The sequence below is a fragment of the Dendrobates tinctorius genome, unplaced genomic scaffold (assembly GCF_039654945.1).
Source record: "Dendrobates tinctorius isolate UK_male_01 unplaced genomic scaffold, ASM3965494v1 ptg000143l, whole genome shotgun sequence".
NCBI classification, from domain to species: domain Eukaryota; kingdom Metazoa; phylum Chordata; class Amphibia; order Anura; family Dendrobatidae; genus Dendrobates; species Dendrobates tinctorius.
In genome coordinates this window covers 37,557,405-37,583,225 of record NW_027361810.1, presented here as the reverse complement: position 1 = coordinate 37,583,225, position 25,821 = coordinate 37,557,405, and the positions used below count along the sequence as shown (strand labels likewise).

General features: G+C 50.4%; 1 protein-coding gene and 1 long non-coding RNA gene across 5 annotated transcripts in view; one reads left to right on the top strand and one right to left on the bottom strand.

Annotated features, from left to right (window-relative positions):
* LOC141049375 (uncharacterized) overlaps positions 1 to 25,821 on the bottom strand; it is a 261,995-nt gene that overhangs the window by 67,032 nt on the left and 169,142 nt on the right. The window lies entirely within an intron of this gene.
* TTC21B (tetratricopeptide repeat domain 21B) overlaps positions 1 to 25,821 on the top strand; it is a 136,259-nt gene that overhangs the window by 21,376 nt on the left and 89,062 nt on the right. For all 4 annotated transcript variants that reach the window (XM_073545775.1, XM_073545774.1, XM_073545772.1 and 1 more), the window contains exons 7-8: positions 6,532 to 6,616; positions 17,629 to 17,727. In XM_073545775.1, coding sequence (XP_073401876.1) covers positions 6,532 to 6,616; positions 17,629 to 17,727 — 184 coding nt within the window. The remainder of the gene's footprint in view (positions 1 to 6,531; positions 6,617 to 17,628; positions 17,728 to 25,821) is intronic.

Here is a 25,821-nt window from a genome sequence, read left to right as displayed (position 1 = left end):
CTGAAAGCGCACGTTCCTCCTGCTCCTCTCAGGCGGCAGCCATCTTCTCAGCCTGTCAGCCGGACACCGATCTCCCTCAGCCTGTCAGCCGGACACCGCTCTCCTCTGCCCTGCATCTGCAGACAAGTCGTGTAGCATAGCTTCTGGGGACACCGGACCGTGAGCAGCTCTGCAACTGCAGACTGACACCCTCCTTTGCCTTCTGTCCCCCAACCTTCCGGCACTGCTTCAGTTGTTCTCCTTCACTATGTCTAACTCTAAGCCTGATCGTGCCCGTCCTCTGGCTCCCTCTGGCACTCTAGTCAAGTTCTTTGCATGTTCTTCCTGCAATCGCAAACTTCCCTCAGGTCAGTCCACTCCCCTCTGCATCGACTGCAGCAACCCCATTCAGCCTGACGCCGCTCAGGAGCCTTCTATTGCTCCACGTGAGATTGAACCCCCCATTCCTGGCTGGGCTTCGTCTCTATCACAATCAGTGGCAGACCTCACCAGGGTGTCTCAGTCCTTAGTGGCCGTTCTTGATAAGTTGCCCCTGGACACTTCTGCAGGGTCCAGCAGGTCGCAAGACGTTCCATCTGAGCCAGCTAGCAGAAGCCGCAAAAGGCCCAGGCAGTATCCCCAGCAGGAATCCTCTCCTGGCCTCTCATCTGCACCTAGTCCTTCCCAGCAGTCGCCCTCCCGTGCCTCCTCACCCGAGTCAGGTGAAGCGTTCTCGGATATGTCTTCTGAAGGGATTTTAGAGCTGGATTCTGACCAAGACGCGGACATGAAGGTTACGGTACAGAACCTCATTGCGGCGATTAACCACACCTTCGAAATATCTGCCTCCCCTGCGAAATCCTCAGATGAGGAGGTTTCGTTCAGACGGGCAGAAACACCATCCAGGGTATTCGCTTTCCACTCTGAGTTTGGCAAGATCCTTGCCAGGGAAAGAGAAATTCCGTCCAGGCGATTTCAAAGAGGGAAGCGCCTCGGCGTGCTGTATCCGTTTGCTAAAGAGCTCACCGACAACTGGTCTGCTTCCCCCTCGGTGGACGCACCCGTGTCCAGACTTTCTAATAACACGGTTCTCCCGCATTCAGGTGTAGCGTCACTAAAGGATTCTAATGATAGAATTGTTGAATCCTTGGCAAAGTCAGCATTCGAAGCGGCTGCAGCGGCGCTATGTCCAGTCTTTGCCTCATCTTGGGTGGCAAAGGCCATAGCCACTTGGGCAGAGGATCTCTGTAAGGGCATCCTAGATAAGGCCCAACCAGAGCAATTGGCCGATTTGGCCAACCAGATTTCCCATGCAGGGGATTATCTGCTTTCTGCATCCTTGGTGCCGCGTCTTGCGCTGTTCAGGCGTCAAGCAACGTTGTGGCAATCCGACGTACAATTTGGCTCAAGGCTTGGCAGGCGGACTTGTCTTAAGTCTCTTACCAATCTGCCTTTTCAGGGAGCGCGTCTCTTTGGGTCCCAGCTGGACCAGATTATTAAGGACGCCACTGGAGGCACGAGTTCCCTCCTCCCTCAGTCCAAGCCTCGCAGACCCCCGCCAAGGCGTCACTTTTGGCCCTTTCGGGCTTACCGTCGCTTCAATACGACAGAACTTCTCTAACCAACAAAGACCACAGGCACGCCAGGATAGAAAGAAGGTGTCCTTCAGGCCCACTCCCTCCTGGCGATCTCACTCCACCCAGGGCAGACCCTCCAGGTCCAGATCTGGACGGTCCACATCAGCATAACTATCACCGATCTCCCGAGGGTCCCTCCCAATTGGGAGGTCGACTCCGTTTCTTCAGGGACGTCTGGCTGGCCTCAGTGGAGGACGCTTTGGTCAGGGAGGTTGTATCTTCAGGGTACAAGATAGAGTTCATTTCTCGTCCACGGGATCGCTTCTTCGAGTCCCGTCCTCCAAAAGATCCAGCCTTAGTTGCGGGGTTCTTTGCATCCATCGCCTCTCTCCTCAGTTCCGGGGTGATTGTGCCCGTTCCCGAATCAGAACGTTTCACAGGGTTTTATTCAAACCTGTTCATGGTGCCGAAAAAAGGCGGGACAGTTCGTCCCATCTTGGACCTCAAGTTACTCAACAGGAGAGTCCGACTGCATCATTTCCGAATGGAGTCTCTTCGGTCGGTAATCGCTTCCAAGGAGTCGCAGGAGTTCATGTGTTCAATAGACATTCAAGATGCCTATCTACATGTTCCCATATTCTCCGGGCATCAGAAATTCCTGCGTTTCGCGATTCGCCAGGAACATTACCAATTTGTTGCACTGCCGTTCGATCTCGCCACCACACCCAGAGTATTTACAAAGATCATGGCGGCGTTGATGGCCTTGTTGAGAATCAGAGGTCTCGTTCTTTTTCCGTACCTCGACGACATTCTGTTTTCAAACCAATTTTATTAAGGGGTTTTACAATAGTGAGGAAAAAGGGGTCTCAGGGAGGGGATGGGAGGGTGAGGAGGGAAGGGAAAAGGGGGGAAGGACCAAATGGTCCGAACAAGTTTTTATTTTCAAGACATTAGCGGTGTAGTATAATTAACTGGGTTATCTTATAACCAGAACAATACTATAACTATATGTTTAACAGTCGCCAGATTATCTCTGGAACAGAGAAAAGAACAAACAACAAAGTATCAGTGCAGCAATTGCTGTAGAGTTAGCTTGAGGGAAATAATGCAATCCATCTGAACCATTTGCGGGCGAAATGGCCAATATTATTGTTAATAGTGGCTAGTTTTAGTTCAAAAGATTTATGTAAGGAGATTTTGTCTCTTATATCTTCAATGGTTGGAATGTCCGGTCGTTTCCAATGAAAAGCTATGGAACTTTTGGTAATAAGAAGAATATGAATTATTAAAGGGGGAAGAGTTTGATTTAGTTCTTGTGGGGTGATAGATAGCAAGGCCAGTTGAGGTGAGAGGGTGATGGGTTTTTGGAGAAGGGAGTTTATTAGGAGAGAGATATCTCTCCAAAGAGGTTTGATCACCGGACAAAACCACAATATATGAAGAAGGTTCCCACCTCGACGACATTCTGATCAAAGCTCCTTCCTTTCATCAGGCTCGCCAAAGTCTTACCATTGTCCTAGACACCCTGGACAATTTCGGGTGGCTCATCAACAAAAAGAAGTCCTGTCTTGTCCCGACACAACGTCTTGTGTTTCTGGGTCTATTGTTCGACACTCGTCGATCGAGGGTTTTTCTCCCTCAAGAGAAAATTGGCTCCCTGCAACGGGATGTACGATCGCTGCGGATCATGAGACTTCCATCTTTCCGGACAACCATGAAAGTCCAAAGACATACTGATAGGGAATTTAGATTGTGAGCCCCATCGGGGACAGTGATGAAAATGTGTGCAAACTGTAAAGCGCTGCGGAATATGTTAGCGCTATATAAAAATAAAGATTATTATTATTATTATTATTATTAAAGTCCTGGGAAAGATGGTGGCGGCAACAGAGGCGGTTCCCTTTGCCCAATTTCACTCCAGACCTCTCCAACTCGCCATCCTATCCCGGTGGAACAGGTCTGTCCTGTCCCTGGATCGCCCAATTCGTCTTTCAAACCGTGTCAAGCAGTCCCTCAATTGGTGGCTGATGTCTCCTCTCATCTCCCTAGGACGGTCATTCCTCCCCATTCACTGTCAGATTGTGACAACGGATGCCAGCCTCCTCTGCTGGGGGGCAGTGTTCCGCAATCACACTGTTCAGGGTCGTTGGTCAACTCAGGAGTCAGCCCTGCCAATCAACGTCCTCGAGATACGAGCGATTTATCTGTCTCTCGTTCACTGGGAGAGACTTCTCAGGGGACTGCCTATCCGGATTCAGACAGACAATGCCACGGCGGTGGCATATGTCAACCGCCAGGGGGGGACACGGAGTGTCTCAGCCCTGGCAGAAGTGTCCAAGATTCTTCTTTGGGCGGAGGTTTCAGTCCTGGCAATATCAGCGGTGCACATTCCCGGCGTGGACAATTGGGCCGCCGATTTTTCTCAGCCGCGAGGGTCTCGCGGCGGGAGAGTGGTCCCTACATCCGGAAGTATTTCTTCAGCTTTGCCGTCGTTGGGGAACCCCGGACGTAGATCTGCTAGCTTCTCGCCTCAACAGGAAAGTCCCACAGTTTGTATCCAGGGCTCGGGATCATCTCGCAGTGGGCGTCGCAGTTCGAGCTCCCCTACCTGTTTCTTCCCCTGCCTCTTCTTCCCAGGCTGCTGAAGAAAATCAAGGCGGAAGGCATTCCAGTCATCCTCATCGCCCCGAATTGGCCCAGAAGGGCTTGGTTCGCGGACATCGTCAACCTTCTCGCGGATGCCCCCTGGAAACTTCCAGACAGGGCAGATCTGCTGTCTCAAGGTCCGATTTGCCACCCCAGTTGTCGGCCGCTCAATTTAATGGCGTGGCTGTTGAGACCGAGGTTTTGAAACGATCAGGCTTTTCGGATCGAGTTATTCATACCATGATCTGGGCCAGGAAGCCATCGTCTTCCAAAATTTATTACCATACTTGGAAAGCCTATTTCACTTGGTGCGAAGCCAACGATATTCCGCCCATGCGTTTCTCGCTCCCTTCTGTCCTGGCGTTTCTTCAGGCAGGGCTTGATGCAGGCCTCGCCCTCAGCTCTTTAAAAGGTCAAGTTTCGGCGCTGTCCATTTTATTCCAGAAGACCTTGGCCTCTCGTCCTCAGGTCAAAACCTTCCTTCAAGGAGTGGCTCATATGGCTCCTCCGTACCGAGCGCCCGTAGATCCTTGGGATCTTAACCTGGTTCTCGAGGTCCTGCAAGGTCCTCCCTTTGAACCTCTCAGGGAGGTTTCCGTATCTCTCCTTTTATGGAAAGTAGCATTCCTAGTAGTCATCACCTCCATCCGGCGTGTGTCGGAATTGGCAGCTCTCTCTTGCCGCTCTCCTTTCTTGGTACTCCACCAGGACAAGGTAGTTCTGCGGCCTCCGCCCTCTTTCCTTCCTAAAGTGGTGTCCACTTTCCACCTGAATGAGGATATTGTTCTCCCGTCCTTTTGTCTGGGTCCAACTCACCCTCTGGAGCACTCCTTAAACAAGCTTGACTTGGTCAGGGCGATGAAGGTCTACCTAGCTAGGACGACTCCTTTGCGGAAGACAGACTCTCTCTTCATCATTCCAGATGGAGCGTCAAAAGGTCAGCCGGCCTCCAAAGCCACTATTGCTCGCTGGGTCAGATCGGCAATTTTGGAGGCCTACCGGGTCAAACATTGAGCGGCCCCTCCGGGAATTAGAGCGCACTCTACCCGGGCAGTGGGGGCCTCCTGGGCGGTACGTCACAGAGCTTCCGCGCTGCAGCTTTGCAAAGCTGCAACCTGGTCGTCGGTTCACACGTTTGTGAAATTCTACAAGGTCCACACCTACGCTTCGGCGGACGCCAGCCTAGGTAGAAGGATCCTGCAGGCTGCAGTAGTGAGTCCGCTGGCCTGATGGAAGATTGTTTTTCCTACCCCAGGGGCTGCTTTGGGACGTCCCATGGTCTCTGTCCCTCAATGAGGCGAAAGAGAAAGCAGGATTTTTGGGTTGCTTACCGTAAAATCTGTTTCTCGGAGCCTTCATTGGGGGACACAGCACCCTCCCATGTTCTACAACTCCTGTTATTATGTTTGTTGGTTGTTTAAAGTTGAGTTGTCCTGTTTTCAATCTATTCTGTTACTTCTCCTACTGCTTTCTCACTAACTGAGGAATTTCCTGCCGGTCGGTGGGGTGTACACTGCGGAGGAGCTAACCTTTTTTGTGCATAGTGTCAGCCTCCTAGTGGCAGCAGCATACACCCATGGTCTCTGTGTCCCCCAATGAAGGCTCCGAGAAACAGATTTTATGGTAAGCAACCCAAAAATCCTGTTATCACCCATCCTGGGGATACGTTACATGCTGTAGCAAACTAAGATCTTTGTGAAGCATTAGCTGACATATTTGGCTCACAGGCCATTGCTTTTTTTTTTTTTGAAACATAAAATGTAAGTGGAATGGTCAGCCGATTTTACCAAACTGCACACATTTATTCAATAGATCTAAAACCATATGAGACTGGTGTACTTACTTTGAGAACCATTGTCTGAATGGTTATACAATACTTTTTGAAAGTCTAGACTCAATCTCTGCCCGACCTGGTCTTGCTGACAGCTCCTTCGTGTCCCTCCTCCCTGTTGTCACCGAATTCTTACACCGCTCAGTACAAGCTGCAGCTGTCAGTCAGGCTGGGTGCGCAGAGACAGGAAACACTTGGATTCATGAGCTCTCTTTGTGGCTGATCTCATAAACTCTTGATTTAGTGTTTGGGACTATGCAGCCATTCTGACGTAGATTTTCAAAGTAAATACATCAGCCTTATCAGGGCTAAGATTAGTGTGTGCAGTTTATATTGCAAAATCTGCTGACAAATCTGTTTTCTGTTCTCCGCTGCCTTCATCTGATCACATGCAAGTTCTTCCAATATGTCTGACTCTGTACATGGATGGTAAAAAAAACAGAAACACTATTCCCAGATAGATAACACCATCTGACGTTTTTCTTTTTTCTCCCATAGGTTACTACACAAGGACAGCCACAACCTGGAAGCCATCAGGATGTTGGGGATTTATTACTTGTGCAGAGAAGGAAATGTTCATGAGGTAAGACAAGAAACCAGTCCACAACTTTTCTGGTGTCAGTGCTCAGACCGGCCGGCTGTATAGTGGCTGCTCTTTCCTTTTAAATTCATCTTGTTTATTTCTTTATTTTTTTTTGCTAGAGCCATGTTCAAGAGCCACAATAAAGCTGAAAAACCTGATTTTATGTCAATTGTTTTTAAAAAGAAATCTAGTTTAATGGAATTGCTATGTTTAAAAAAACTTGCAATTTTCACATTCGCCTCTAAACCAAAAACCAGACTCATCCTTCCTGTTCTGTAACATTTCACAGCAGTCTCATTATCATCACAGACAGGATTACCATGACAAATAGCACTTGATGCAAAATAAATAACTCAGAACACACCTTTTAAATAGGTGTTGTTACAGCTCACCTCTTCCCCATCCCTTCACAATGACCTTTGCCTAGGTCAGAGCATGCTTAGAAAGCTCTCCTATACTAGTCAGTAGGGTCAGTCAGTATTGCTGCTTATGTCTCTGTGGCTGCTGATAAGAAAGGAAGTACGAGTCTAATATTAGGCCTCATGGCCCACGTGAAAATTACAAGATTTCCATTTATTTTTTTTCTCTGCCATCATCTCACTGACTCCTTCTTCTTACCCATCTGTTATCTCTTAATACCCCCTATTACTCCCCATCTCCCCATGTTGCCCTGTTATTTCCTACCAAACCTATGTCGCCCCTGGTTATCTCTTGTGACCCTATCTTTACCCTCTGATATCTTTTTCTCTCACACTAACTCTGGTAGGAGCAGAGAGCAAGAGCTTTGGTAATGTTGTGCAGAGAGCAGCTCACAGGGAAGCACCAATAGGGATTAGCATCAGTAGGGATCGGCAGGATTATTTATTAATAAGACCGCTGCGGTAAACCACTCAGTTACTGCTGTATGGGGACGCGTGGCACAAATCGCACTGAGCATTGCAACACACGACATTAGTAACCTAACACGTCAAACGTCGAGTTAACAATTGGAATAGGTTGTAAGTAGGTAAAGGATCAACATCTCTTAGAGCAGAGAATATTAGTAGAGGAATAATCCACAACCAGAGCTTTGGTATAAAAATATATATCTCTTATTTACAATATATAAAAATATATATCTATTATTTACAATATTTACACTATATACAAAATATAAAAATATATATCTCTTATTTACAATATTTACAAAATATGAAAATATATATATCTATTTACACTATGTACAAAATAAAAAAAATATATAAATAGTAAAAAAAAATATAAAAATAAATATAACACACTAAATATAAAAATAATGGATGGTGAAAATAATGCATTGATGGAGCTGGCAGGTTGTAATTTGGCATAGTTGGTAATAGCTGGCGAAATATGGGCGTAGATGGTCATTGTTGGCGGACGATGGGCGTAGATGGTCATTGCTGGTGAAACATGGGCGTAGATGGTCATTGCTGGTGGAACATGGGCATAGATGGTCATTGCTGGTGGAACATGGGCGTAGGTGGTCGTTGCTGGTGGAACATGGGAGTAGGTGGTCCTTGCTGGTGGAACATGGGCGTAGATGGTCATTGCTGGTGGAACATGGGCGTAGATGGTCATTGCTGGTGGAACATGGGCGTAGATGGTCATTGCTGGTGGAACATGGGCGTATGTGGTAATAGCCGGTGGTAGTTTGGCTTCGATAGATGGTAACGGCAGTTGGATGTGCAAAAGGTTTAGGTCTTTACTCTGTCGCCTCATTGGGGGACACAAGACCTTGGGTGTTATGCTTTCCGTCCACTAGGAGGCGACACTATGCTTAATCTGAAAAAGATTTGGCTCTGGCTCCTCCTCCACAGCATACACCCCTGGGCGGCATCCACCTTACCTCAGTTTTTGCTTAGTGTCGCAAGGAGGCACACCATAAGAAGATTCTTCTTGACACAAATGAAGAAAAGAGGGTCTCTCTGAGACTCCCGGCATGGCTCCCACCTCGGTCCTCTTTTTAGCGGTACCTGGTTGAGGTAGAGATGGCTCTTCCCCATGTCGCTCCCTCCCCAGCCCTTCGGGTGCATGGTTCGAGGTCGAGAACCCCCCTCCTTCCCCAGGCCCTGGGCCTTTTGGGTTGAGGCTGAGGTGAGGAAGAATTCCTCCTGATGGCGGTGAAGCGCCCTCCCTAACCCCCTCTAGGGATGTTAGGTTGAGACGCCACAGGTAGGAGCTGCGTTCGCAGCGCTAACTTTATTGTAGCCCCAGCACTGCTGTGGTCTGCTATTGGGCCGGGGGCTGTCATATTTGGGCCACAGGATGCAGGGATTCCTGTCCCTGCGGCAGCCTCAGCCCTCTAAAGGGGTCAAAAAGACCCTTCACAGGGCTTCGCTGCGTATATAGGGGCGTCTGGGCGATATGGCACTCATCCGGGGGGGGTTTTGGTTCGTTTTTTGCCCCCCTCCGGACTACCGCGCCGCTCTGGAGCCCTTCCTGGGCAGGATTTTGTACTTTAGACCGCGGCTTCGGCCTAAGCCGAAGCCGCCGCCGTTGTTACCGCCCCCGGCCTGCCCCCCTGGATGATGATAATGACGGTGCACAGCGTCATACAGGGGGCGGATCGAGCCAGGAAGGCGCGGTTTTTGCCTGGCTGCGCTCCCTTTTTCTGCTCTCCGCCCCTCCTCCCTCCCACCTCTTTACCTCAGGGAAGACAGCAGCGCTGCTATATCACTCAAGAACGCTGCACAGTCTCCAGGGGGCGCAGAACCGAAGTTTTTCTGCTGGCGCCGGATCTAGGAGCACACCGGTGGGGTAAGGCACAGCAGGATAATATCCTGCTGTGGACGCAGACTCCCTATAGGTTCCCTATAGTGCTCCTCTGCATAGCCACTGTAAGGTTTTTGGTCAGAATAACCTGCCGGCACTCAGTGCACTATGTCGGTCTCCAGGTCCGAAAGAAGGGAAGGAAAAAAAAAAAAAAACAGGTTTATCTGCTGTTACGCAGTCTGTTCAGCCTGCAAAGCCAATCTTCCCAGTGGCAACATGCACCGTACTGCTAGAGTTGTTCCCAAAATGCTGGGTCAGTGCCCCAAGAGGCTCCTGTCATTGTCCACTGACATGCCGGTATGGGCCGCATCTATGTCACAGTCCATAGATACGCTGACTTCCACATTGCTTCAGGCTATGCAGTGTCATATCCCAGCTATAAGCGGACAGGCAGCCCCTGGCAATGCTAGTAGTGAACGGCCCCATAGGTCACGTTCAGCTACGTCCTCCCATGGCTTACGGTCGTCCCGCTCTAGGCAGAGACACCGTAATTCTAGGTCTCCTAGACCGTCTCGTTCCAGAGACGGGCGCAGCAGATCTCCACAGAGATCTTCGGGCATGGAAAAGCGGCGGTCCAGATCTCCCTCCAGGCAACGCCACAGCGATGCGCAGGATTCAGAGGGCATCTGTGACTCCGAATCAGAAAAGGAAACATAGGAGTCTCAGGCTCCTTGTCCTCCTAGCAATACAGCGCTAGTTGAGGACATTATCACTTCTATTCATCGGGTGCTGGTTTTATCCGATGCTCCCCAAGAACCCCCAAAACATAAGATCTGTTTTGAGGGGTCCCTGAAGTCCCTAAAGTTTTTTTTTTTTTTTCTGATCACCCAAGCTTTCAGGACATCCTTGATAAGCATTTTTCGCAGCCTGCCAAAGAATTCGCCAACCGTAAATAAAACCGTAAAAAAGGGCTAGATACACTTTTTTCTCAAAAAGACCAAGAAGTGGACAGATCCACCGGAAATTGATCCCCCTATCTCTAAGCTTGCAGCACAGTCTCTCCTCTCACTGCCAGATAGCTCAACCCTGAAGGATACAGCAGATTGGCAGGTTGAGCGCATGGCTCGTTCAATTTTTGAGGCTGCAGGAGCCTCCCTGGCTCCCGCGTTCACCTCTACGTGGGCAGCCACGGCCATTCTGGAATGGACCAAAAGATTGCAGGAGAGCCTCCAAAAGTCTGCTTCCTCAGATGTTCGATCAACTAGTTCAGATAGCGGTGGTGGCAGATTACATACGCCTTGCAGCTTTTGATTCTGCAAGAGGCGTAGCAGGTATAGCAGCGAATGTAATTACAATCAGACGTATCCTCTGGCTGTGAGAATAGGAAGCGGACGCGCCTTCAAACAAGCCTCTTACGGATCTCCCGTACGTCAGTGGGAGATTTTTTTCGGGGAAAAATTAGACAAGATGATTTCCAATGCCACGGGGGGTAAGAGTACCTTTCTTCCCCAACCGCAACCTAATCATACGTTTAAGCGACGTAACCAGGCTAGGTTCCGGTCTTTTCGGAACTCCTCAGGCTAGGCCGCTTCACGTCCTTCACGGAATTACAACCGTTCCCCCTCACAGGAACAACCAAAGGACAGCACAGAGGACGGACAAGAATTGGCGGTCAACATCAGGCCAGGGAAATTCCAGAATTTCTCCTCGTCATGACTCACGAAATATGGAAGACACCCCACCTGTAGGCGGTCGACTTTTAATCTTTCAGCAAGTCTGGCTGCCTATTACAGAGGACAGGTGGTTCAAGGAAATAGTGTCTCTCCTTCAAGCAGGAGTCATAATACGGGTTCCCGAAAACGAGAGATTCCGAGGACTCTACTACAACCTATTCGTGGTTACCAAAAATGGAGGCAGCGTTCGGCCAATTCCTGGACCTAATGCAACTCAAAAAGTTTGTAAGAGTTCGGCAGTTTCGCATGGAGTCCCTTCGATCCATCATTGCGGCTATGGAACAGGGAGAATATCTCGCTTCCATAGACATACAAGAGGCATACCTGCACATCCCTATTGCGCCTGCTCATCAAAGATCTCTCAGGTTCACAATAGGGCAGAATCAGTACCAGTTCGTGGCTTTGCCTTTCGGATTAGCTACGGCTCCCAGAACATTCACCAAGGTTATGGCAGCCACCATGGATGTCCTACACTCCAGAGGCATAGTGGTCCTCCCATGTCTGGATGATCTACTCATCAAGCCACCTACTGTCAAAGACTGCGAAGACAGCGTCTCCATCACGATCAACACACTAACTCGTCTGGGCTGGCTAGTCAACTTTAAGAAGTCGTCAACTACTCCCGAGTCAGTCACTGATCTTCCTAGGGATCCTATTCGATACCTCCAGGGGTCTGGTACACCTTCCCAAGGACAAGGTACAAGCTATCCGCGGTGCAGTTCGCATGTTAGTCCACATACCTTGCCGATCTCTTCGGTTTGCCAGGAGACTCCTTAGCAGGATGGCAGCAGCAATGGAGGTGGTACCATTTGCCCAGTTCCACCTCAGACCTCTTCAACTAGCCATTCTCAGATCCTGGGACAGGAACCCTTTCTCCCTCGAAAGGGAGTTCCGACTGACGGAGTCAACCAGGAAATCACTGTACTGGTGGCTCAAACCACCCGTACTGGCCAAAGGAAAATTCTTTCTTCTCAGTCGATGGAAAGTCCTGACCACCGATGCGAGTCTAACAGGATGGGGTGCAGTGCACCTATTTCACAGGGCACATGGTCTCCAATAGAAGCGACCATGCCCATCAACATTCTGGAGATACGAGCTATCTTCCTGGCGCTAAAAGTTTTTTGCCATCTGCTGAAGTCCTCTCACATCAGAGTGCAGTCGAACAATGCCACGGCAGTGGCATATGTGAACCACCAAGGTGGGACTCGCAGTGCCCAGGCAATGAGAGATGTGGCGCGTCTCCTTCGCTGGGCAGAACACAAATCAGTACTCTCAGTGGTCCACAGTCCGGGTGTGGACAACTGGGAAGCCGACTACCTCATCAGACAGGAAATGGACTCGAGGGAGTGGTCTCTCCATCCCAAAATCTTTCGTCGGATCTGTTATCGCTGGGGGACTCCGGACGTGGACCTAATCGCATCTCATCTCAATGCCAAGGTCTCCTTTTTCATGGCAAGGACACGCGGTCCGAGGTTGCTCGGGGCGGAGGCCCTGGTTCAGGACTGGACTCAGTTCCAGCTTCTGTACATTTTCCCACCTCTTCCCCTGATGGCCAGAGTCATGAGGAAGATCAAACAGGAAGGAGTTACGACCATCCTAATTGCGCCGGACTGGCCCAGACGTACATGGTACGCCGACATCCTTCAGCATTACATCAGACACTCCTTGGCGTCTTCCAGACCGTCCCGATCCCCTGTCTCACGGCCTGTTCTACCACCAGAATTTAGGGACTCTCAATTTGACGGCGTGGTCCTTGAAACCTGGGTTTTAACCCAGGCAGGGTTTGCTCCAGACATCATTAGAACCATGATCAGGGCACGGAAACCAGCTTCCGCCAAAGTTTATTATCGTACCTGGAAAACGTATTTTACTTGGTGCGACTCTCGCGGGCGAATTCCGTTCCCTTACTCTCTTCCGAAAGTTCGTGGTTTCCTTCAATCAGGTCTGGACGCCGGCCTATCCTTAGGATCGCTTAAGGGTCAGGTGTCAGCGCTTTCAGTGCTCTTTCAGAAGCGTATTGCTAACAAACCACAAGTCAGGACGTTTCTTCAGGGAGTCTCCAGATTGGTCTCTCCTTACAGACGTCTACTGGATACGTGGGACCTTAATTTGGTCCTAACTGCTCTACAGGCACCTCCTTTTTCAACCTCTTAAGGCAGTTCCACTTCGAGTTTTATCACAAAAGGTGGTCTTCCTCGTGGCAATCACCTTGCTACGCAGGGTGTCTGAGCTGTCAGCGCTCTCCTGCAAACAGCTTTTTCCTATTCTTCCACCAGGACAAGGTGGTTCTCCGTACAGTTCCATCCTTCCTTCCAAAGGTTGTGTCTGATTTCCACCTCAATGAGGGCATCTCATTACCGACCCTTTGCCCGGCTCCGGTTCATAGAGTGGAGAGGGCCCTGCATACGCTTGACCTTGCCAGGGCATTGCGTATGTGTGTGTCTAGGACTCCACCCTTCTGGAAGTCTGATTCCTTTTTTTTTTCCTTATTCCAGAAGGCATTCGCAGGGGTTTACCGGCTTCAAAAGCTACCCTTGCCACGTGGATCAGGTCCACCATCCATGACGCCTACCGCCTAAACAATTCTATTCCGGCCGGTATCACGGCACATTCCACACGGGCGGAAGGAGCCTCCTGGGCCATTCGACGCCAGGCTTCAGCACAACACGTGTGTAAAGCGGCCACTTGGACTAGCTTACACACGTTTACGAAACAATACAGTGTGCATACTCAGTCCTCAGTGGAAGCGAGTCTGGGTAGACGGGTACTGCAGGCGCCAGTGTCCCAAGTCTAGGGACCTGTCAGCACAATAATCACAGATCTGATGACAGCATTAAAGAATAAGATCAGCAGATTCTTAGACAAACCATATCTTTTCAGCTGACGCAGGAAGAACATCCTCTGTTGTGCTTTTCTTATAACAGCATCCACGTTTTTCCCCCATTTGAGATCATGAGAGATGATAACACCAAGGAATTTGGTCTCTGTGACCCTAAAGCCCCCGTTACACACTGCGATATCGCTGTAAAGTCACCGATTTTGTGACGTTACAGCGATATTACTAGCGATATCGCTGCATGTGATACCTCCGACCGGCTCCCCCGCTGGTTATCGCTGATCGCGCAAGAAGCTGCTGGACCATTCCTCGTCGTCCACTTCCTGCGGTGCTTCCTGCTGTGACGACGAGCGACGCGTGGAGCCGGGCGGGAGGATGCAGGATCGCCGCGTCTGACAGGTAAGTAGTGATCCCCGTCCCCAGCGATGTCGCTAGTGAGATCTGCCTGAGTGGCAGCTCACTAGCGACCACCCAGCGATTCACCAGCGATCCTGACCGCGTCATATCGCTGGTCGGGATCACTGGTGAGTCGCTAGGTGTAACGGTACCCTAGGAACCACTTCGTCATGGATGTAGATTGGAAGTATCTCATGTTGATCTTTCCTAAAATCCACAACCATCTCAGCAGTTTTTTTAGTGTTGAGTACAAGATTATTGGCTTTACACCAGTCACATATTCTTTTCACCTCACTCCGATACAAGTCTTCAGCATTTCCCCTGATGAGACCAATCAGTGTCATATCATCGGCAAATTTCAAGATTTTTACTGAATCTGCTGAAGAGATGCAATCATTCGTATAGAGAGAAAACCGTAACGGGGACAAATAAGAAGTTAAGTTATAGAGTGAGGCCGGAGCCATCACGGATTGTAACTCACTGGTTCGGTCTTCTCTCCTCCTCGCCTTCCCTTGCCATTTCAACAAGCGCGAGGGATGCCTCAATCTCCTCTCTATTTAGAGTAGACAATAAATGCATTAAGAACTGTGTATCCCTGATACAGGCACATAAAAGTAAATGACCCCTCTGACACGGCAGGTACAGTTCTATACACATGGCGACTTATGTTGTGTACAGTCTGCATTCAATTTCAGTATCTGGTTCTCCGATCTCGGGGAGTATAGCGGCCTGGTCCTCGAAGAATTTCAATGTTCTCCTCTTTTTGTAAGTCGGTTTTGCACGGCGCACAGCTATTATAGGAGAAAATGGGGAATATTAGGAGCATTACATGCCAATTTTGTAGTTTACATTAAACGTTGGACTTTCTTTCAGAAGGTTTTCTCCCCTTATCAGTAATTGCCTGTAGCTAGGGCAGCATTTACAGTGTCCTTGAAAAAAATTCATACCCCTTGTACTTTTCCACCTGTTTCACTTAACACCCACAAGCTTAAAAAAATATAGGCCAACCTAAGAATATATCACGGAGCATTGTTCACTCCATTATCAAAAAGTGGAAGGAGTACGACACATCTGTAAACCTACCAAGTCATGGCCATCTTCCTAAAGTGACATCCTAATCAAGGATAGCACTAATTAAACAGCCAAAAGGCCTATGGTCACTCTGGAGGAGGTGCAGAGATCCACAGCTCAGCACAGGACAATGGTTATTCACATAGTCTACAAATCTGGCCTTTATGGAAGAGTGGCAAGCTAAAAGCCATTTTTTTTTATAGCAAAGCATATGAAGTCCCTTTTGCAGATTGCAAATAACCATGTGGGTGACATAGCTAGTGTGTGGAAAAAGGTGCTCTGGTCACATGAGACCAAAGTAGAACTACTTGGGCTAAATGAAAATCGCTGTGTGTGGAGGAAAACTAACACTGCATATCACCCTGGAAACGTCAAGCCCACCATTAAACATGGTGGTGTCGGCACCATGCTGTGGGGATGCTTTTGTTCAGACGGGAGAGCTGGTCAAAGATAATGGGAAGACGGATGGAGCTAAGTACAGGGCAATCCTGGAGGAAAACCTGTTAGAGACTTCCAGCAGGACAACGTCCCATAACAAACTGCCAGAGCTACATTGGAATAATTTAGATTAAAGCATATTCATAGTCACAGTCCAGACCGAAATCCCACTGAGAATCTGTGTCAAGTCTTGAAAACTTCTGTTCACATTAGCTCTCCTTTCAATATTGCTGAGCTAGAGCGAGTTTGCAAAGAAGAAAGGACAAAAATTTCAGCCTTTAGATGTGAAACCTGGTAGAGACATACCCGAAAATACCCAAAATACTTGCTGCTTTGTGTTGGTAAATCACAGAAAATCCAAAAAAATATTTAAATTTGTGGGTGTGACGTGAAAAAATATGTGGAAAAGTTCACAGGGTATGAATTCTTTTTCAAATCACTGACTCTAATGACCCAGTTCCTTTGAAAGATTATTGTACAACTAGATTATGGCCCGATGCTATTGCATCGGGAGGATGCGATAGCATCACACCTCTTGCCATGTTAACCCTCAACACACACACTCCTCTCACCTTTCACCATCTCCACTCACTCTTTCACTCCACATACGACCCCTTCTCTCACTCCGTCTCTCATACTCACGCCGTCATCGCCGCTGCTCCACGATCCCCGACATCTTCCGCCGGCGCATCCTGGATCCAGACGTTGTCCACGCCGGCGACATGTTCTTGCGGCGACGCCATCTTGAGTATCGTGAAATCCCGCGATAGTCAAGATGGCGTCGCCAGAAGAACATGTCGCTGGCGTGGACGACGTCGGGATCCAAAATGGCGTCGGCGAAATCTCGCGAGTTTTCGCCGACGCCATTTTGGATCCCGACGTCGTCCTCGCCGGTGACATGTTCTTGCGGCGACGCCATCTTGAGTATCGCGGGATTTCGCGGATCCAAAATAGCGTCGCCGCAGGAACATGTCGCCGACGTGGATGCCGTCGGGATCCAAAATGGCGTCGGCGAAATCTCGCGAGATTGCATGGCTCCTCATCCCCTATCCTGGTATGCATGGCTCCTCATCCCTTATCCTTGTATGCATAGATCCTTTATAAAAAAAAAAACACATCCTACTCCTACAGAGGAGTGAATATTCATTACCTTAATGAACGGGGCCATGTGATCACTCGGATGGAGGAGCTGCTGGCGCTGGAACAAACGAGATGCAGCGAGGGCGCGCAGGAAGGTAAGTAGGATGTGTGCTGGAAGCCGGCGGCTGCGGCTATAACTGCCTCTGTGTGATCTGCTACACCGCCGATTCCCCTCCCTCACTGTCTTTCTGGGACAATGACTCGTGTATAAGCTGAGGGGGGGGGGCGATTATAGCTCAAAAAACTGCTGAAAAACTCGGCTCATACACGAGTATAAACGGTAAATGCATGTCATCTCGAAGAAATGTTTCCCGCTATCGTGAAACGCAATGTTATGAGAAAACAATAGTAGAATCAGTGGGATCCATTGAAGCGTTCCAGAGATATTACCTCCTAAACAGACACTGATCATATTGGTGACTATCCATAGCTATTAATGCCTGTCTTTAGAGAAGATGCAGTTGCTTTATTTTGCAATTCATTTGTTTTCCGGATAGGGTTTGCATTGTTGAAAGTATGAAATTAAAATTAACGTTAAATTTCCCATTATTGCTGGTCTTCTGTAACTCTAGAAAGGTACACGGCGTATTTCTAGACTGCGATGTGGCACATGTACTTGACAGCTGTTTGTGGTGTTTGCATTTTCTGATTTGCTGTTTTATCTCTAGGCCACGACTAAGCTGGGAGATTTAATCAACGCTTTGGACCGATTTGAGCCGCACAACGCTCATCTGTATTATAGCATGTCACTGGCGTTTTGTAGAATGGTAAGCGCTGCACTTCACAGTTGTCATTTTTCCACACATTTTAGTTCAGCGTGGAGCAAGCAATGAAGAGTTGGAATCAGAATAGACCTATGAAATGTTATTGAGGGGTAGATCATCCACACGTAAGGCCAACTAGGCACAATGAGTCAAGGAATTTAATGTCGTTTTGCGCTGGGTAAATCTACCACATGTGCAGCTATCTTAAATCTGCCTCACACAGTGCACTGTTACCCTGACACTACAGATAAGAGAACCGTACTGGAGGAGGAGGACCCAAATCAAAATTTCTGCATAGATTCAAGATTTTCCGAGGCATGTTCACACAAAGCGAAATTGGTGCAGATATTCTATCTGCAGTTCTTTGGTTGGAAAATCTGCTGCTTACCTGCATTAGCATCCTGGATTGTTAAAAACTTAGATTTTTAGACCTTGTCTGGCTTTGCAGCCAAGTCCCATTAATGACTAATCAGGCTCTGCTCATATCTGCATCTGGAGGTGAGCTGAGCCCATGATATCTGCCGGGTCACAGGCACGAGCTGCGGGTAAACAGGACAGTTATACGATACCTGACACGTATGTATGAGAGTCGTAGATGTCCATACATGTGACATCACAGACAATTCGGAGAGTGTGTGGAGCCAGATTACTTCTTTAATTTAAAGGGAACCTGTCACCTCGTTTTGCCGCTATAAGATGCGGCCACTGGCTTTCGGGGCTTATCTTCAGCATTCTGTAAAGCTGTAGATAAGCCCCCTGTCCATCCTGAAAGATAAGAAAAACAAGGTTTATTATACTCACTCGGGGGGCGGTCCACTGTGGTCCGGTCCGATGGGTGTCGCGGGTCCGGGTCCGGCGCCTCCCATCTTCATTCGATATCGACATCCTGCTTGCTTCGTGTCGTGGCTCCTGTGCAGGAGTACTGATCTGCCCTGTTGACGGCAGAGCAAAGTACTGGAGCGCGCAGGTGCTGAGCCTCTGTGACCTTTGCCTGCGCACTGCAGTACTTTGCTCTGCACTCAAAAGGGCAGATCAGTATGCCTGCACAGGAGCGCGACACGAAGCAAGCAGGAGGACGACATCACATGAAGATGGGAGGCGTCGGAACCGGACCTGTGACACCCATCGGACAGGACCACAGCGGACCCCCCCAGGTGAGTATAATAAAACTTATTACTCTGTCGCCTAATTGGGGGACACAGAACCTTGGGTGTTATGCTGCTGTCCACTAGGAGGCGACACTATGCATAATCTGAAAAAAGATTAACTTTGGCTCCTCCTCTGCAGTATACACCCCTGGACGGCGTCAGCCTTCTCCAGTTTTTGCTTAGTGTCGCAAGGAGGTACACCTTTTTTCTTCCGTTTTTTTCCTTTTTTCACGGAAATACAGATGAAGAAAAGTGGGTCTCCAGCGAGACTCCCGGCATGGCTCCCTCCTCGGTCCCCTATTAGGGGTACCCGGTTGAGGTTGAGGTGGTTTTTTTCCCCATGTCGCTCCCTCCGCAGTCCCTCGGGTCCTGGTTCGAGGTCGAGACCCCCCTCCTTCCCCAACACCCTTAAGGGGTCTGGGTTGAGGTCGAGGCGAGGATGAAGACCCCCTGACGGTGACAGACGCACCCTCCCTAATCCCCCGCAGGGGGTATTAGGTTGAGACGCCTCAGGTAGGGTCGGAGATCAGGCAGCATTCCGCAGCTTCCAGGGACCCCAGGCCGGCTGAGGGATCCTGTGGGGGCCGGGGGAGGGTGCGGACTGGATGGCACAGCAGAAACAGGGCTTTTGCTGCGTCCCTGTCTCTGCAGCAGCAGCGGCTCCATAGCCCTTCAGGGGCCCCCCATACAAAAACCGCTACCCCTGCTACCCCCACCGCTATCCAGTCGACCGTTCTGGGGGGGGTCTGGTACAAATCCGCCCCCCCCCCCCCCCGGACTACCGCGCCGCTCTGGAGCCCTCCTGGGCATCAGGCTTCAAATTTAGACCGCGGCTTCGGCCTAGCTGAAGCCGCCGCCTTTTCCCCGCCCCCGGCCCGCCCCCCGGATGACCAAAATGACACACTGGAGTGTCATAGAAGGGGCGGATTGAGGCAGAAAGGGCGCGTTTTTACACAGCCCAGCGCGCCCTTTTCAGCTCTCCTCCCCCTCCTCCCTCTCCTCAGAGCCCCGGTGGCCATTTTTTCTGGATGAGATCCAGGAGAGAAGCATCACAGCGGTCTCCGGGGGGCACAGAACTTGGATCTGTCGGCGCTGGACCTAGGGGCACTCCGGTGGGGTAAGCTCACAGCTGGGTTCTCATTACTCAGCTGTGAATCTATACTTCCTATAAGGCTTTCTGTGGGTTCCCTCTGCGTAGCCACCCCTGTACGATCCCTTATAGCCAGCCTCTGTGCACTATGCCGGGCTCAAGGAAGAGAACCAGGCAGGAATGTTTCTATGCATTCTGCACAGCCTGCAAAGCCACGCTCCCTAGTGGCAGCACGTATCCGCACTGCCGGGTCTGCATCCAGAACTCTGGGTCAGAACCCCAGGGAGTCCCTACTGACGCTTCAGTGTCACAGGCCACGCCGGAATGGGCAACTCAGATGTCTCAGTCTATGTCACAGTCCATAGACAACCTAACTGCTACATTGCTGCAAGCTCTGCAGAGTCGGACCCCGGCTATGGACGGTACACAGCAAACGGACAGCTTGTCTCAGGAACATGCTGCTTCCGACTCTCACAGACGTAAGCGGACTCACAGGTCTCGATCACCTGAGTCGCACTATAGCACAAGGTCGTTCCCCTCTAGGGAGAGACAGCGTCATTCCAGGTCTCCTGGGCAGTCCCCTGCCACAGACAGACAGTGCAATTTACCACAGGGATCCCCCACCACAGAAGACCCCCGCCCCAGGTCGCCCTCCAGGGATCACCTTAGTGAGGCACAGGATTCGGAGGGCATCTGTGACTCCGACTCAGATAATGAAACGGTCAGGTCCGTGGTACCTTCTCCCCCTAGCAATACAGCGCTAGTTGAGGACATAATTTCTTCTATTCATCGGGTGCTAAAAATTCCAGAGTCGCCCCCGGAAGTCCCAAAACATAGGATTTGCTTCGAAAGTGTTCAAAAACCACCTAAGGTCTTCCCTAATCACGATGAGTTTGAGAAAATACTTACCAAACAGTTTGCGCAGCCTGACAAAAAATTCGCTAATCGCAAATATCTGGAAGCGAAGTACCCCTTCCCACAGGAAGACACCAAACAATGGGCAGATCCACCTGAAGTGGACCCTCCGGTTTCTAGGCTAGCAGCGCAAACTTTACTCTCTCTGCCGGATAGCTCAACCCTCAGGGACGCAGCAGACCGGCAAGTAGAACGCATGGCTCGTTCTATTTTCGAAGCGGCAGGCGCCTCTCTGGGCCCTGCGTTTGCTTCAGTTTGGGCAGCCAAGGCCATCCTAGCTTGGGCCAAAAGACTACAGGAGGGTCTTCAGGCTTCAAATCCTGAACTCTCGGACCAAGCGGTCCAGATGGCAGTGGTAGCAGACTACATGATTCATGCAGCCCTGGATTCCGCCAGAGGTGTAGCGGGAATAGCATCAAACGCCATCACGATCCGACGCATCCTCTGGCTGCGAGAATGGAAAGCGGATGCGGCCTCAAAGAAGTCCCTCACGCGACTTCCGTATTCTACTGGTAGACTTTTCGGCGAAAAGTTGGACACCATGATAGCCAATGCCACCGGGGGTAAGAGTACCTCTCTCCCTCAACTAAAACCGAAACGCACGTTCAAACGAAGAAACCAGACGCGATTCCGATCCTTTCGGAATTCCTCGGGCTGGTCCGTTTCGCACCCAGTGCAAAACCGCAACCGTTCTCCACGCAGAGACAACCCACGGACGCAGCAGCGACCGGACAGGGCTTGGCAGTCGAAAGCAGGCCAAGCGAAACCCAAGGGAGGAAAACCTCAGAACTTCACTTCATCATGACTCGAGACCTCCGGAAGACACCCCACCAGTAGGCGGCCGACTTTTACTCTTTCAGCAAGTCTGGCTGCCTATTACAGAAGACAGGTGGGTCAGGGAAATAGTGTCTTCCGGATACAAGATAGAGTTCACTTCCGTTCCACCGAACCGGTTCTTCCTTTCTGTTCCTCCAACACCACCAGAAAAGGCTCGTGTCTTCCACCAAGCGGTTTCCTCTCTCCTTCAATCAGGAGTTGTGGTGCCGGTTCCCGCGAACGAGAGATTCCGAGGATTCTACTCAAATTTGTTTGTAGTCCCCAAGAAAGGAGGCGGCGTCCGACCCATACTGGACCTAAAACAGCTCAACAATTACGTACGGGTCCGTCATTTCCGCATGGAGTCCCTCCGGTCCATCGTTGCATCCATGGAGCAGGGAGAATTCCTCGCCTCCATAGACATACAGGATGCGTATCTCCACATACCAATTGCTCCCGCCCACCAAAGGTTTCTCAGGTTCGCGGTCAACCAAAACCACTACCAGTTTGTCGCCCTTCCGTTCGGACTCGCCACGGCTCCAAGAACGTTCACCAAAGTCATGGCGGCCACCATGGACGTCCTGCACTCAAGAGGCATTCTAGTCGTCCCGTACCTGGACGACCTCCTCGTCAAGTCTCCCACTTTCAAAGACTGCGAGGTCAGTGTCTCAATCACTCTAGACACTCTGAGTCGCCTGGGATGGCTAGTCAACCTACAGAAATCGTCGACCATCCCAACTCGGACTCTAACATTCCTGGGAATGGTATTCGACACCACCAGGGGCCTGGTGCTCCTTCCCAAGGACAAGACACTGGCCATCCGTCTGGGAGTTCGCACACTCCTTCGCAGTCCTCCTCGATCTCTCCGGTTTGCCATGAGAATCCTCGGCAGGATGGCAGCAGCAATAGAGGCAGTGCCATTTGCCCAGTTTCACCTCAGGGTCCTTCAGCTAGCCATACTCAGATCTTGGGGCAGGAACCCCTTCTCCCTCGACAGGGAGTTCAGGTTGACGTCATCGACCAGGAGGTCCCTGCACTGGTGGCTCAAACCAACCTCGCTTACACGAGGGAAGCCATTCCTCTCAGGACAATGGAAGATCCTGACTACCGATGCAAGCCTGACAGGCTGGGGGGCGGTACACCTACATCACAGGGCACAGGGCAAGTGGTCACCGAGGGAAGTGACATTGCCCATCAATGTTCTGGAAATCAGGGCCATTCTCTTGGCACTGAGAGCCTTTCATCACTTGCTTGCAGCCTCGCACATACGGATACAGTCGGACAATGCCACGGCTGTGGCATACGTGAATCACCAAGGCGGGACCCGCAGCGCCCAGGCAATGAGAGAAGTGGCTCATATCCTCCGCTGGGCGGAAGACACAAGGTCGGTTCTTTCTGCGGTACACATTCCGGGTGTAGAAAACTGGGAAGCCGACTTCCTCAGCAGGCAAGGAATGGACTCGGGGGAGTGGTCTCTCCATCCCGAGATTTTTTACCAGATCTGTCAACGATGGGGAACCCCGGATGTGGACCTAATGGCATCCCATCTCAATGCCAAGGTTCCCAATTTCATGGCCAGGACACACGACCCGCGGTCGCTCGGAGCGGATGCCCTGGTCCAGGACTGGTCCCCCTAATAGCCAGGGTCGTGAGGAAGGTCAAGCAAGAGGGAGTTCCGACCATCCTCATCGCGCCAGACTGGCCCAGACGTACTTGGTACGCCGACATCGTCCAACTTACGGCAGACGCCCCCTGGCGTCTACCCGACCGCCACGACCTTCTGTCTCAAGGTCCGTTCTTCCACCAGAATTCAGGGGCCCTCAATTTGACGGCATGGCCCTTGAAACCTGGATTCTAACCCAGGCAGGTTTTTCACCGGCAGTCATTGCAACTATGATCAGGGCAAGGAAGCCTGCCTCTGCCAAGCTCTATTATCGTACCTGGAGAGCCTTCTTTTCTTGGTGCGAATCTCATGGACAAGTCCCACTCCCTTATTACCTCCCGAAGGTACTAGGTTTTCTTCAATCGGGCCTAGATGCCAAGCTATCCTTAAGTTCGCTTAAGAGTCAGGTGTCGGCGCTTTCAGTCCTTTTTCAAAAGCGCATTGCTATTAAACCGCAAGTAAGGACTTTCATCCAGGGAGTTTCCCGATTGGTTCCTCCCTACAAACGTCCGATGGATACGTGGAACCTCAATCTGGTCCTGACAGCATTGCAAGCTCCACCCTTCGAACCTCTTAGAGAAGTTCCACTCTCCATTCTGTCTCAGAAAGTGGTTTTTCTAGTGGCTATCACCTCGTTACGCAGAGTGTCGGAATTGTCAGCACTTTCCTGCAGACGACCTTTCCTAGCCTTTCACCAGGACAAGGTGGTTCTCCGCACGGTACCATCCTTCCTTCCGAAGGTTGTGTCCAACTTTCACCTTAACGAAGAGATTTCACTGCCTTCCCTTTGCCCGGTTCCGGTACATAGAGTGGAGAAGGCTCTGCATACGCTTGACCTAGTCAGGGCATTGCGGATTTACGTGCCCAGGACTGCACCTTTCCGGAAATCCGATTCCCTCTTCATTCTTACGGAAGGTAGTCGCAAGGGGTTGCCGGCTTCCAAGGCTACCCTTGCCAGGTGGATCAAGTCCACCATACATGAGGCCTACCGACTTAAAAGTTCCCCTCTTCCGGCCGGTATCACGGCACACTCTACACGGGCAGTAGGGGTCTCCTGGGCCATTCGGCATCAGGCTTCGGCACAACAAGTGTGCAAGGCGGCCACTTGGACAAGCCTACACACGTTTACGAAACACTACAGTGTTCATACCCAGTCCTCAGCGGATGCGAGCCTGGGTAGGCTGGTTCTGCAGGCGGCAGTACCCCAAGTCTAGGGGACTGTCAGCACAATATTCGTCCACTGCTTCCCACCCAGGGACTGCTTTGGGACGTCCCAAGGTTCTGTGTCCCCCAATTAGGCGACAGAGTAAAGGAGATTTTTGTGTACTCACCGTAAAATCTCTTTCTCTTAGCCTTTAATTGGGGGACACAGCTCCCACCCTGTTGCCCTTACGGGCCGTTGTTTCCTGTTGAGTTCTCATATTGTTCTTGAGCTCGTACATAGTAGCCTTCTTACAGGCATGGTTATGTTATTTGGTTACGTTCCTCCTTATGCTTTGGCACAAAACTGGAGAAGGCTGACGCCGTCCAGGGGTGTATACTGCAGAGGAGGAGCCAAAGTTAATTTTTTTTCAGATTATGCATAGTGTCGCCTCCTAGTGGACAGCAGCATAACACCCAAGGTTCTGTGTCCCCCAATTAAAGGCTAAGAGAAAGAGATTTTACGGTGAGTACACAAAAATCTCCTTTTTTCAGATGGGACCGGGGGCTTATCTACAGCATTATAGAATGCTGAATACAAGCTTTGAAAGGCGGTGGCTGCATCTTATAGCGACAAAACTTTTGGAAGTGCATTGAGCAGCAATGGGAAAAGGGAGAAAAAAAAATATCTTAAATCTTCTGCCTGAGCAAGTGTGAACGAGCTGAGTGTGACCTGAGTGTAAGTGCGAACTGTGGTGTGTGACTTGTGATTCAATGAAGAGGTATTTGGAAAACCTTTAACAAGTACCTGTGTGAGTTGCTGAATTGTGGGTTGCTGAGTGCTTTCTACCTGTTCAATTTTTGGGGGGCTTGTTTAACCTATTTATTCTGTCGCCTCATTGGGGGGACACAGAACCATGGGTGTTATGCTGCTGTCCACTAGGAGGCGACACTATGCATAATCTGAAAAAGATTAACTCTGGCTCCTCCTCTGCAGTATACACCCCCGGACGGCGTCAGCCTTCTCCAGTTTTTGCTTAGTGTCGCAAGGAGGCACACCTGAAGAATTTTTTTTTTTCCATTTTTTTTCTTCCGGATGACAGATGAAGAAAAGTGGGTCTCCTGTGAGACTCCCGGCATGGCTTCTTCCTCGGCCCCCTATTATGGGGTGCCCAGCTGAAGTTGAGATGGCGGTTCCCCGTGTCGCTCCTTCCCCAGCCCTGCGGGTGCTGGTTCGAAGTCGAGACCCCCCCCTCCTTCCCCAGTTCCTTTTGGTCTTGGGTTGAGGTCGAGGCGAGGAGGAAGCTGGGGGAATTAGGTTGAGA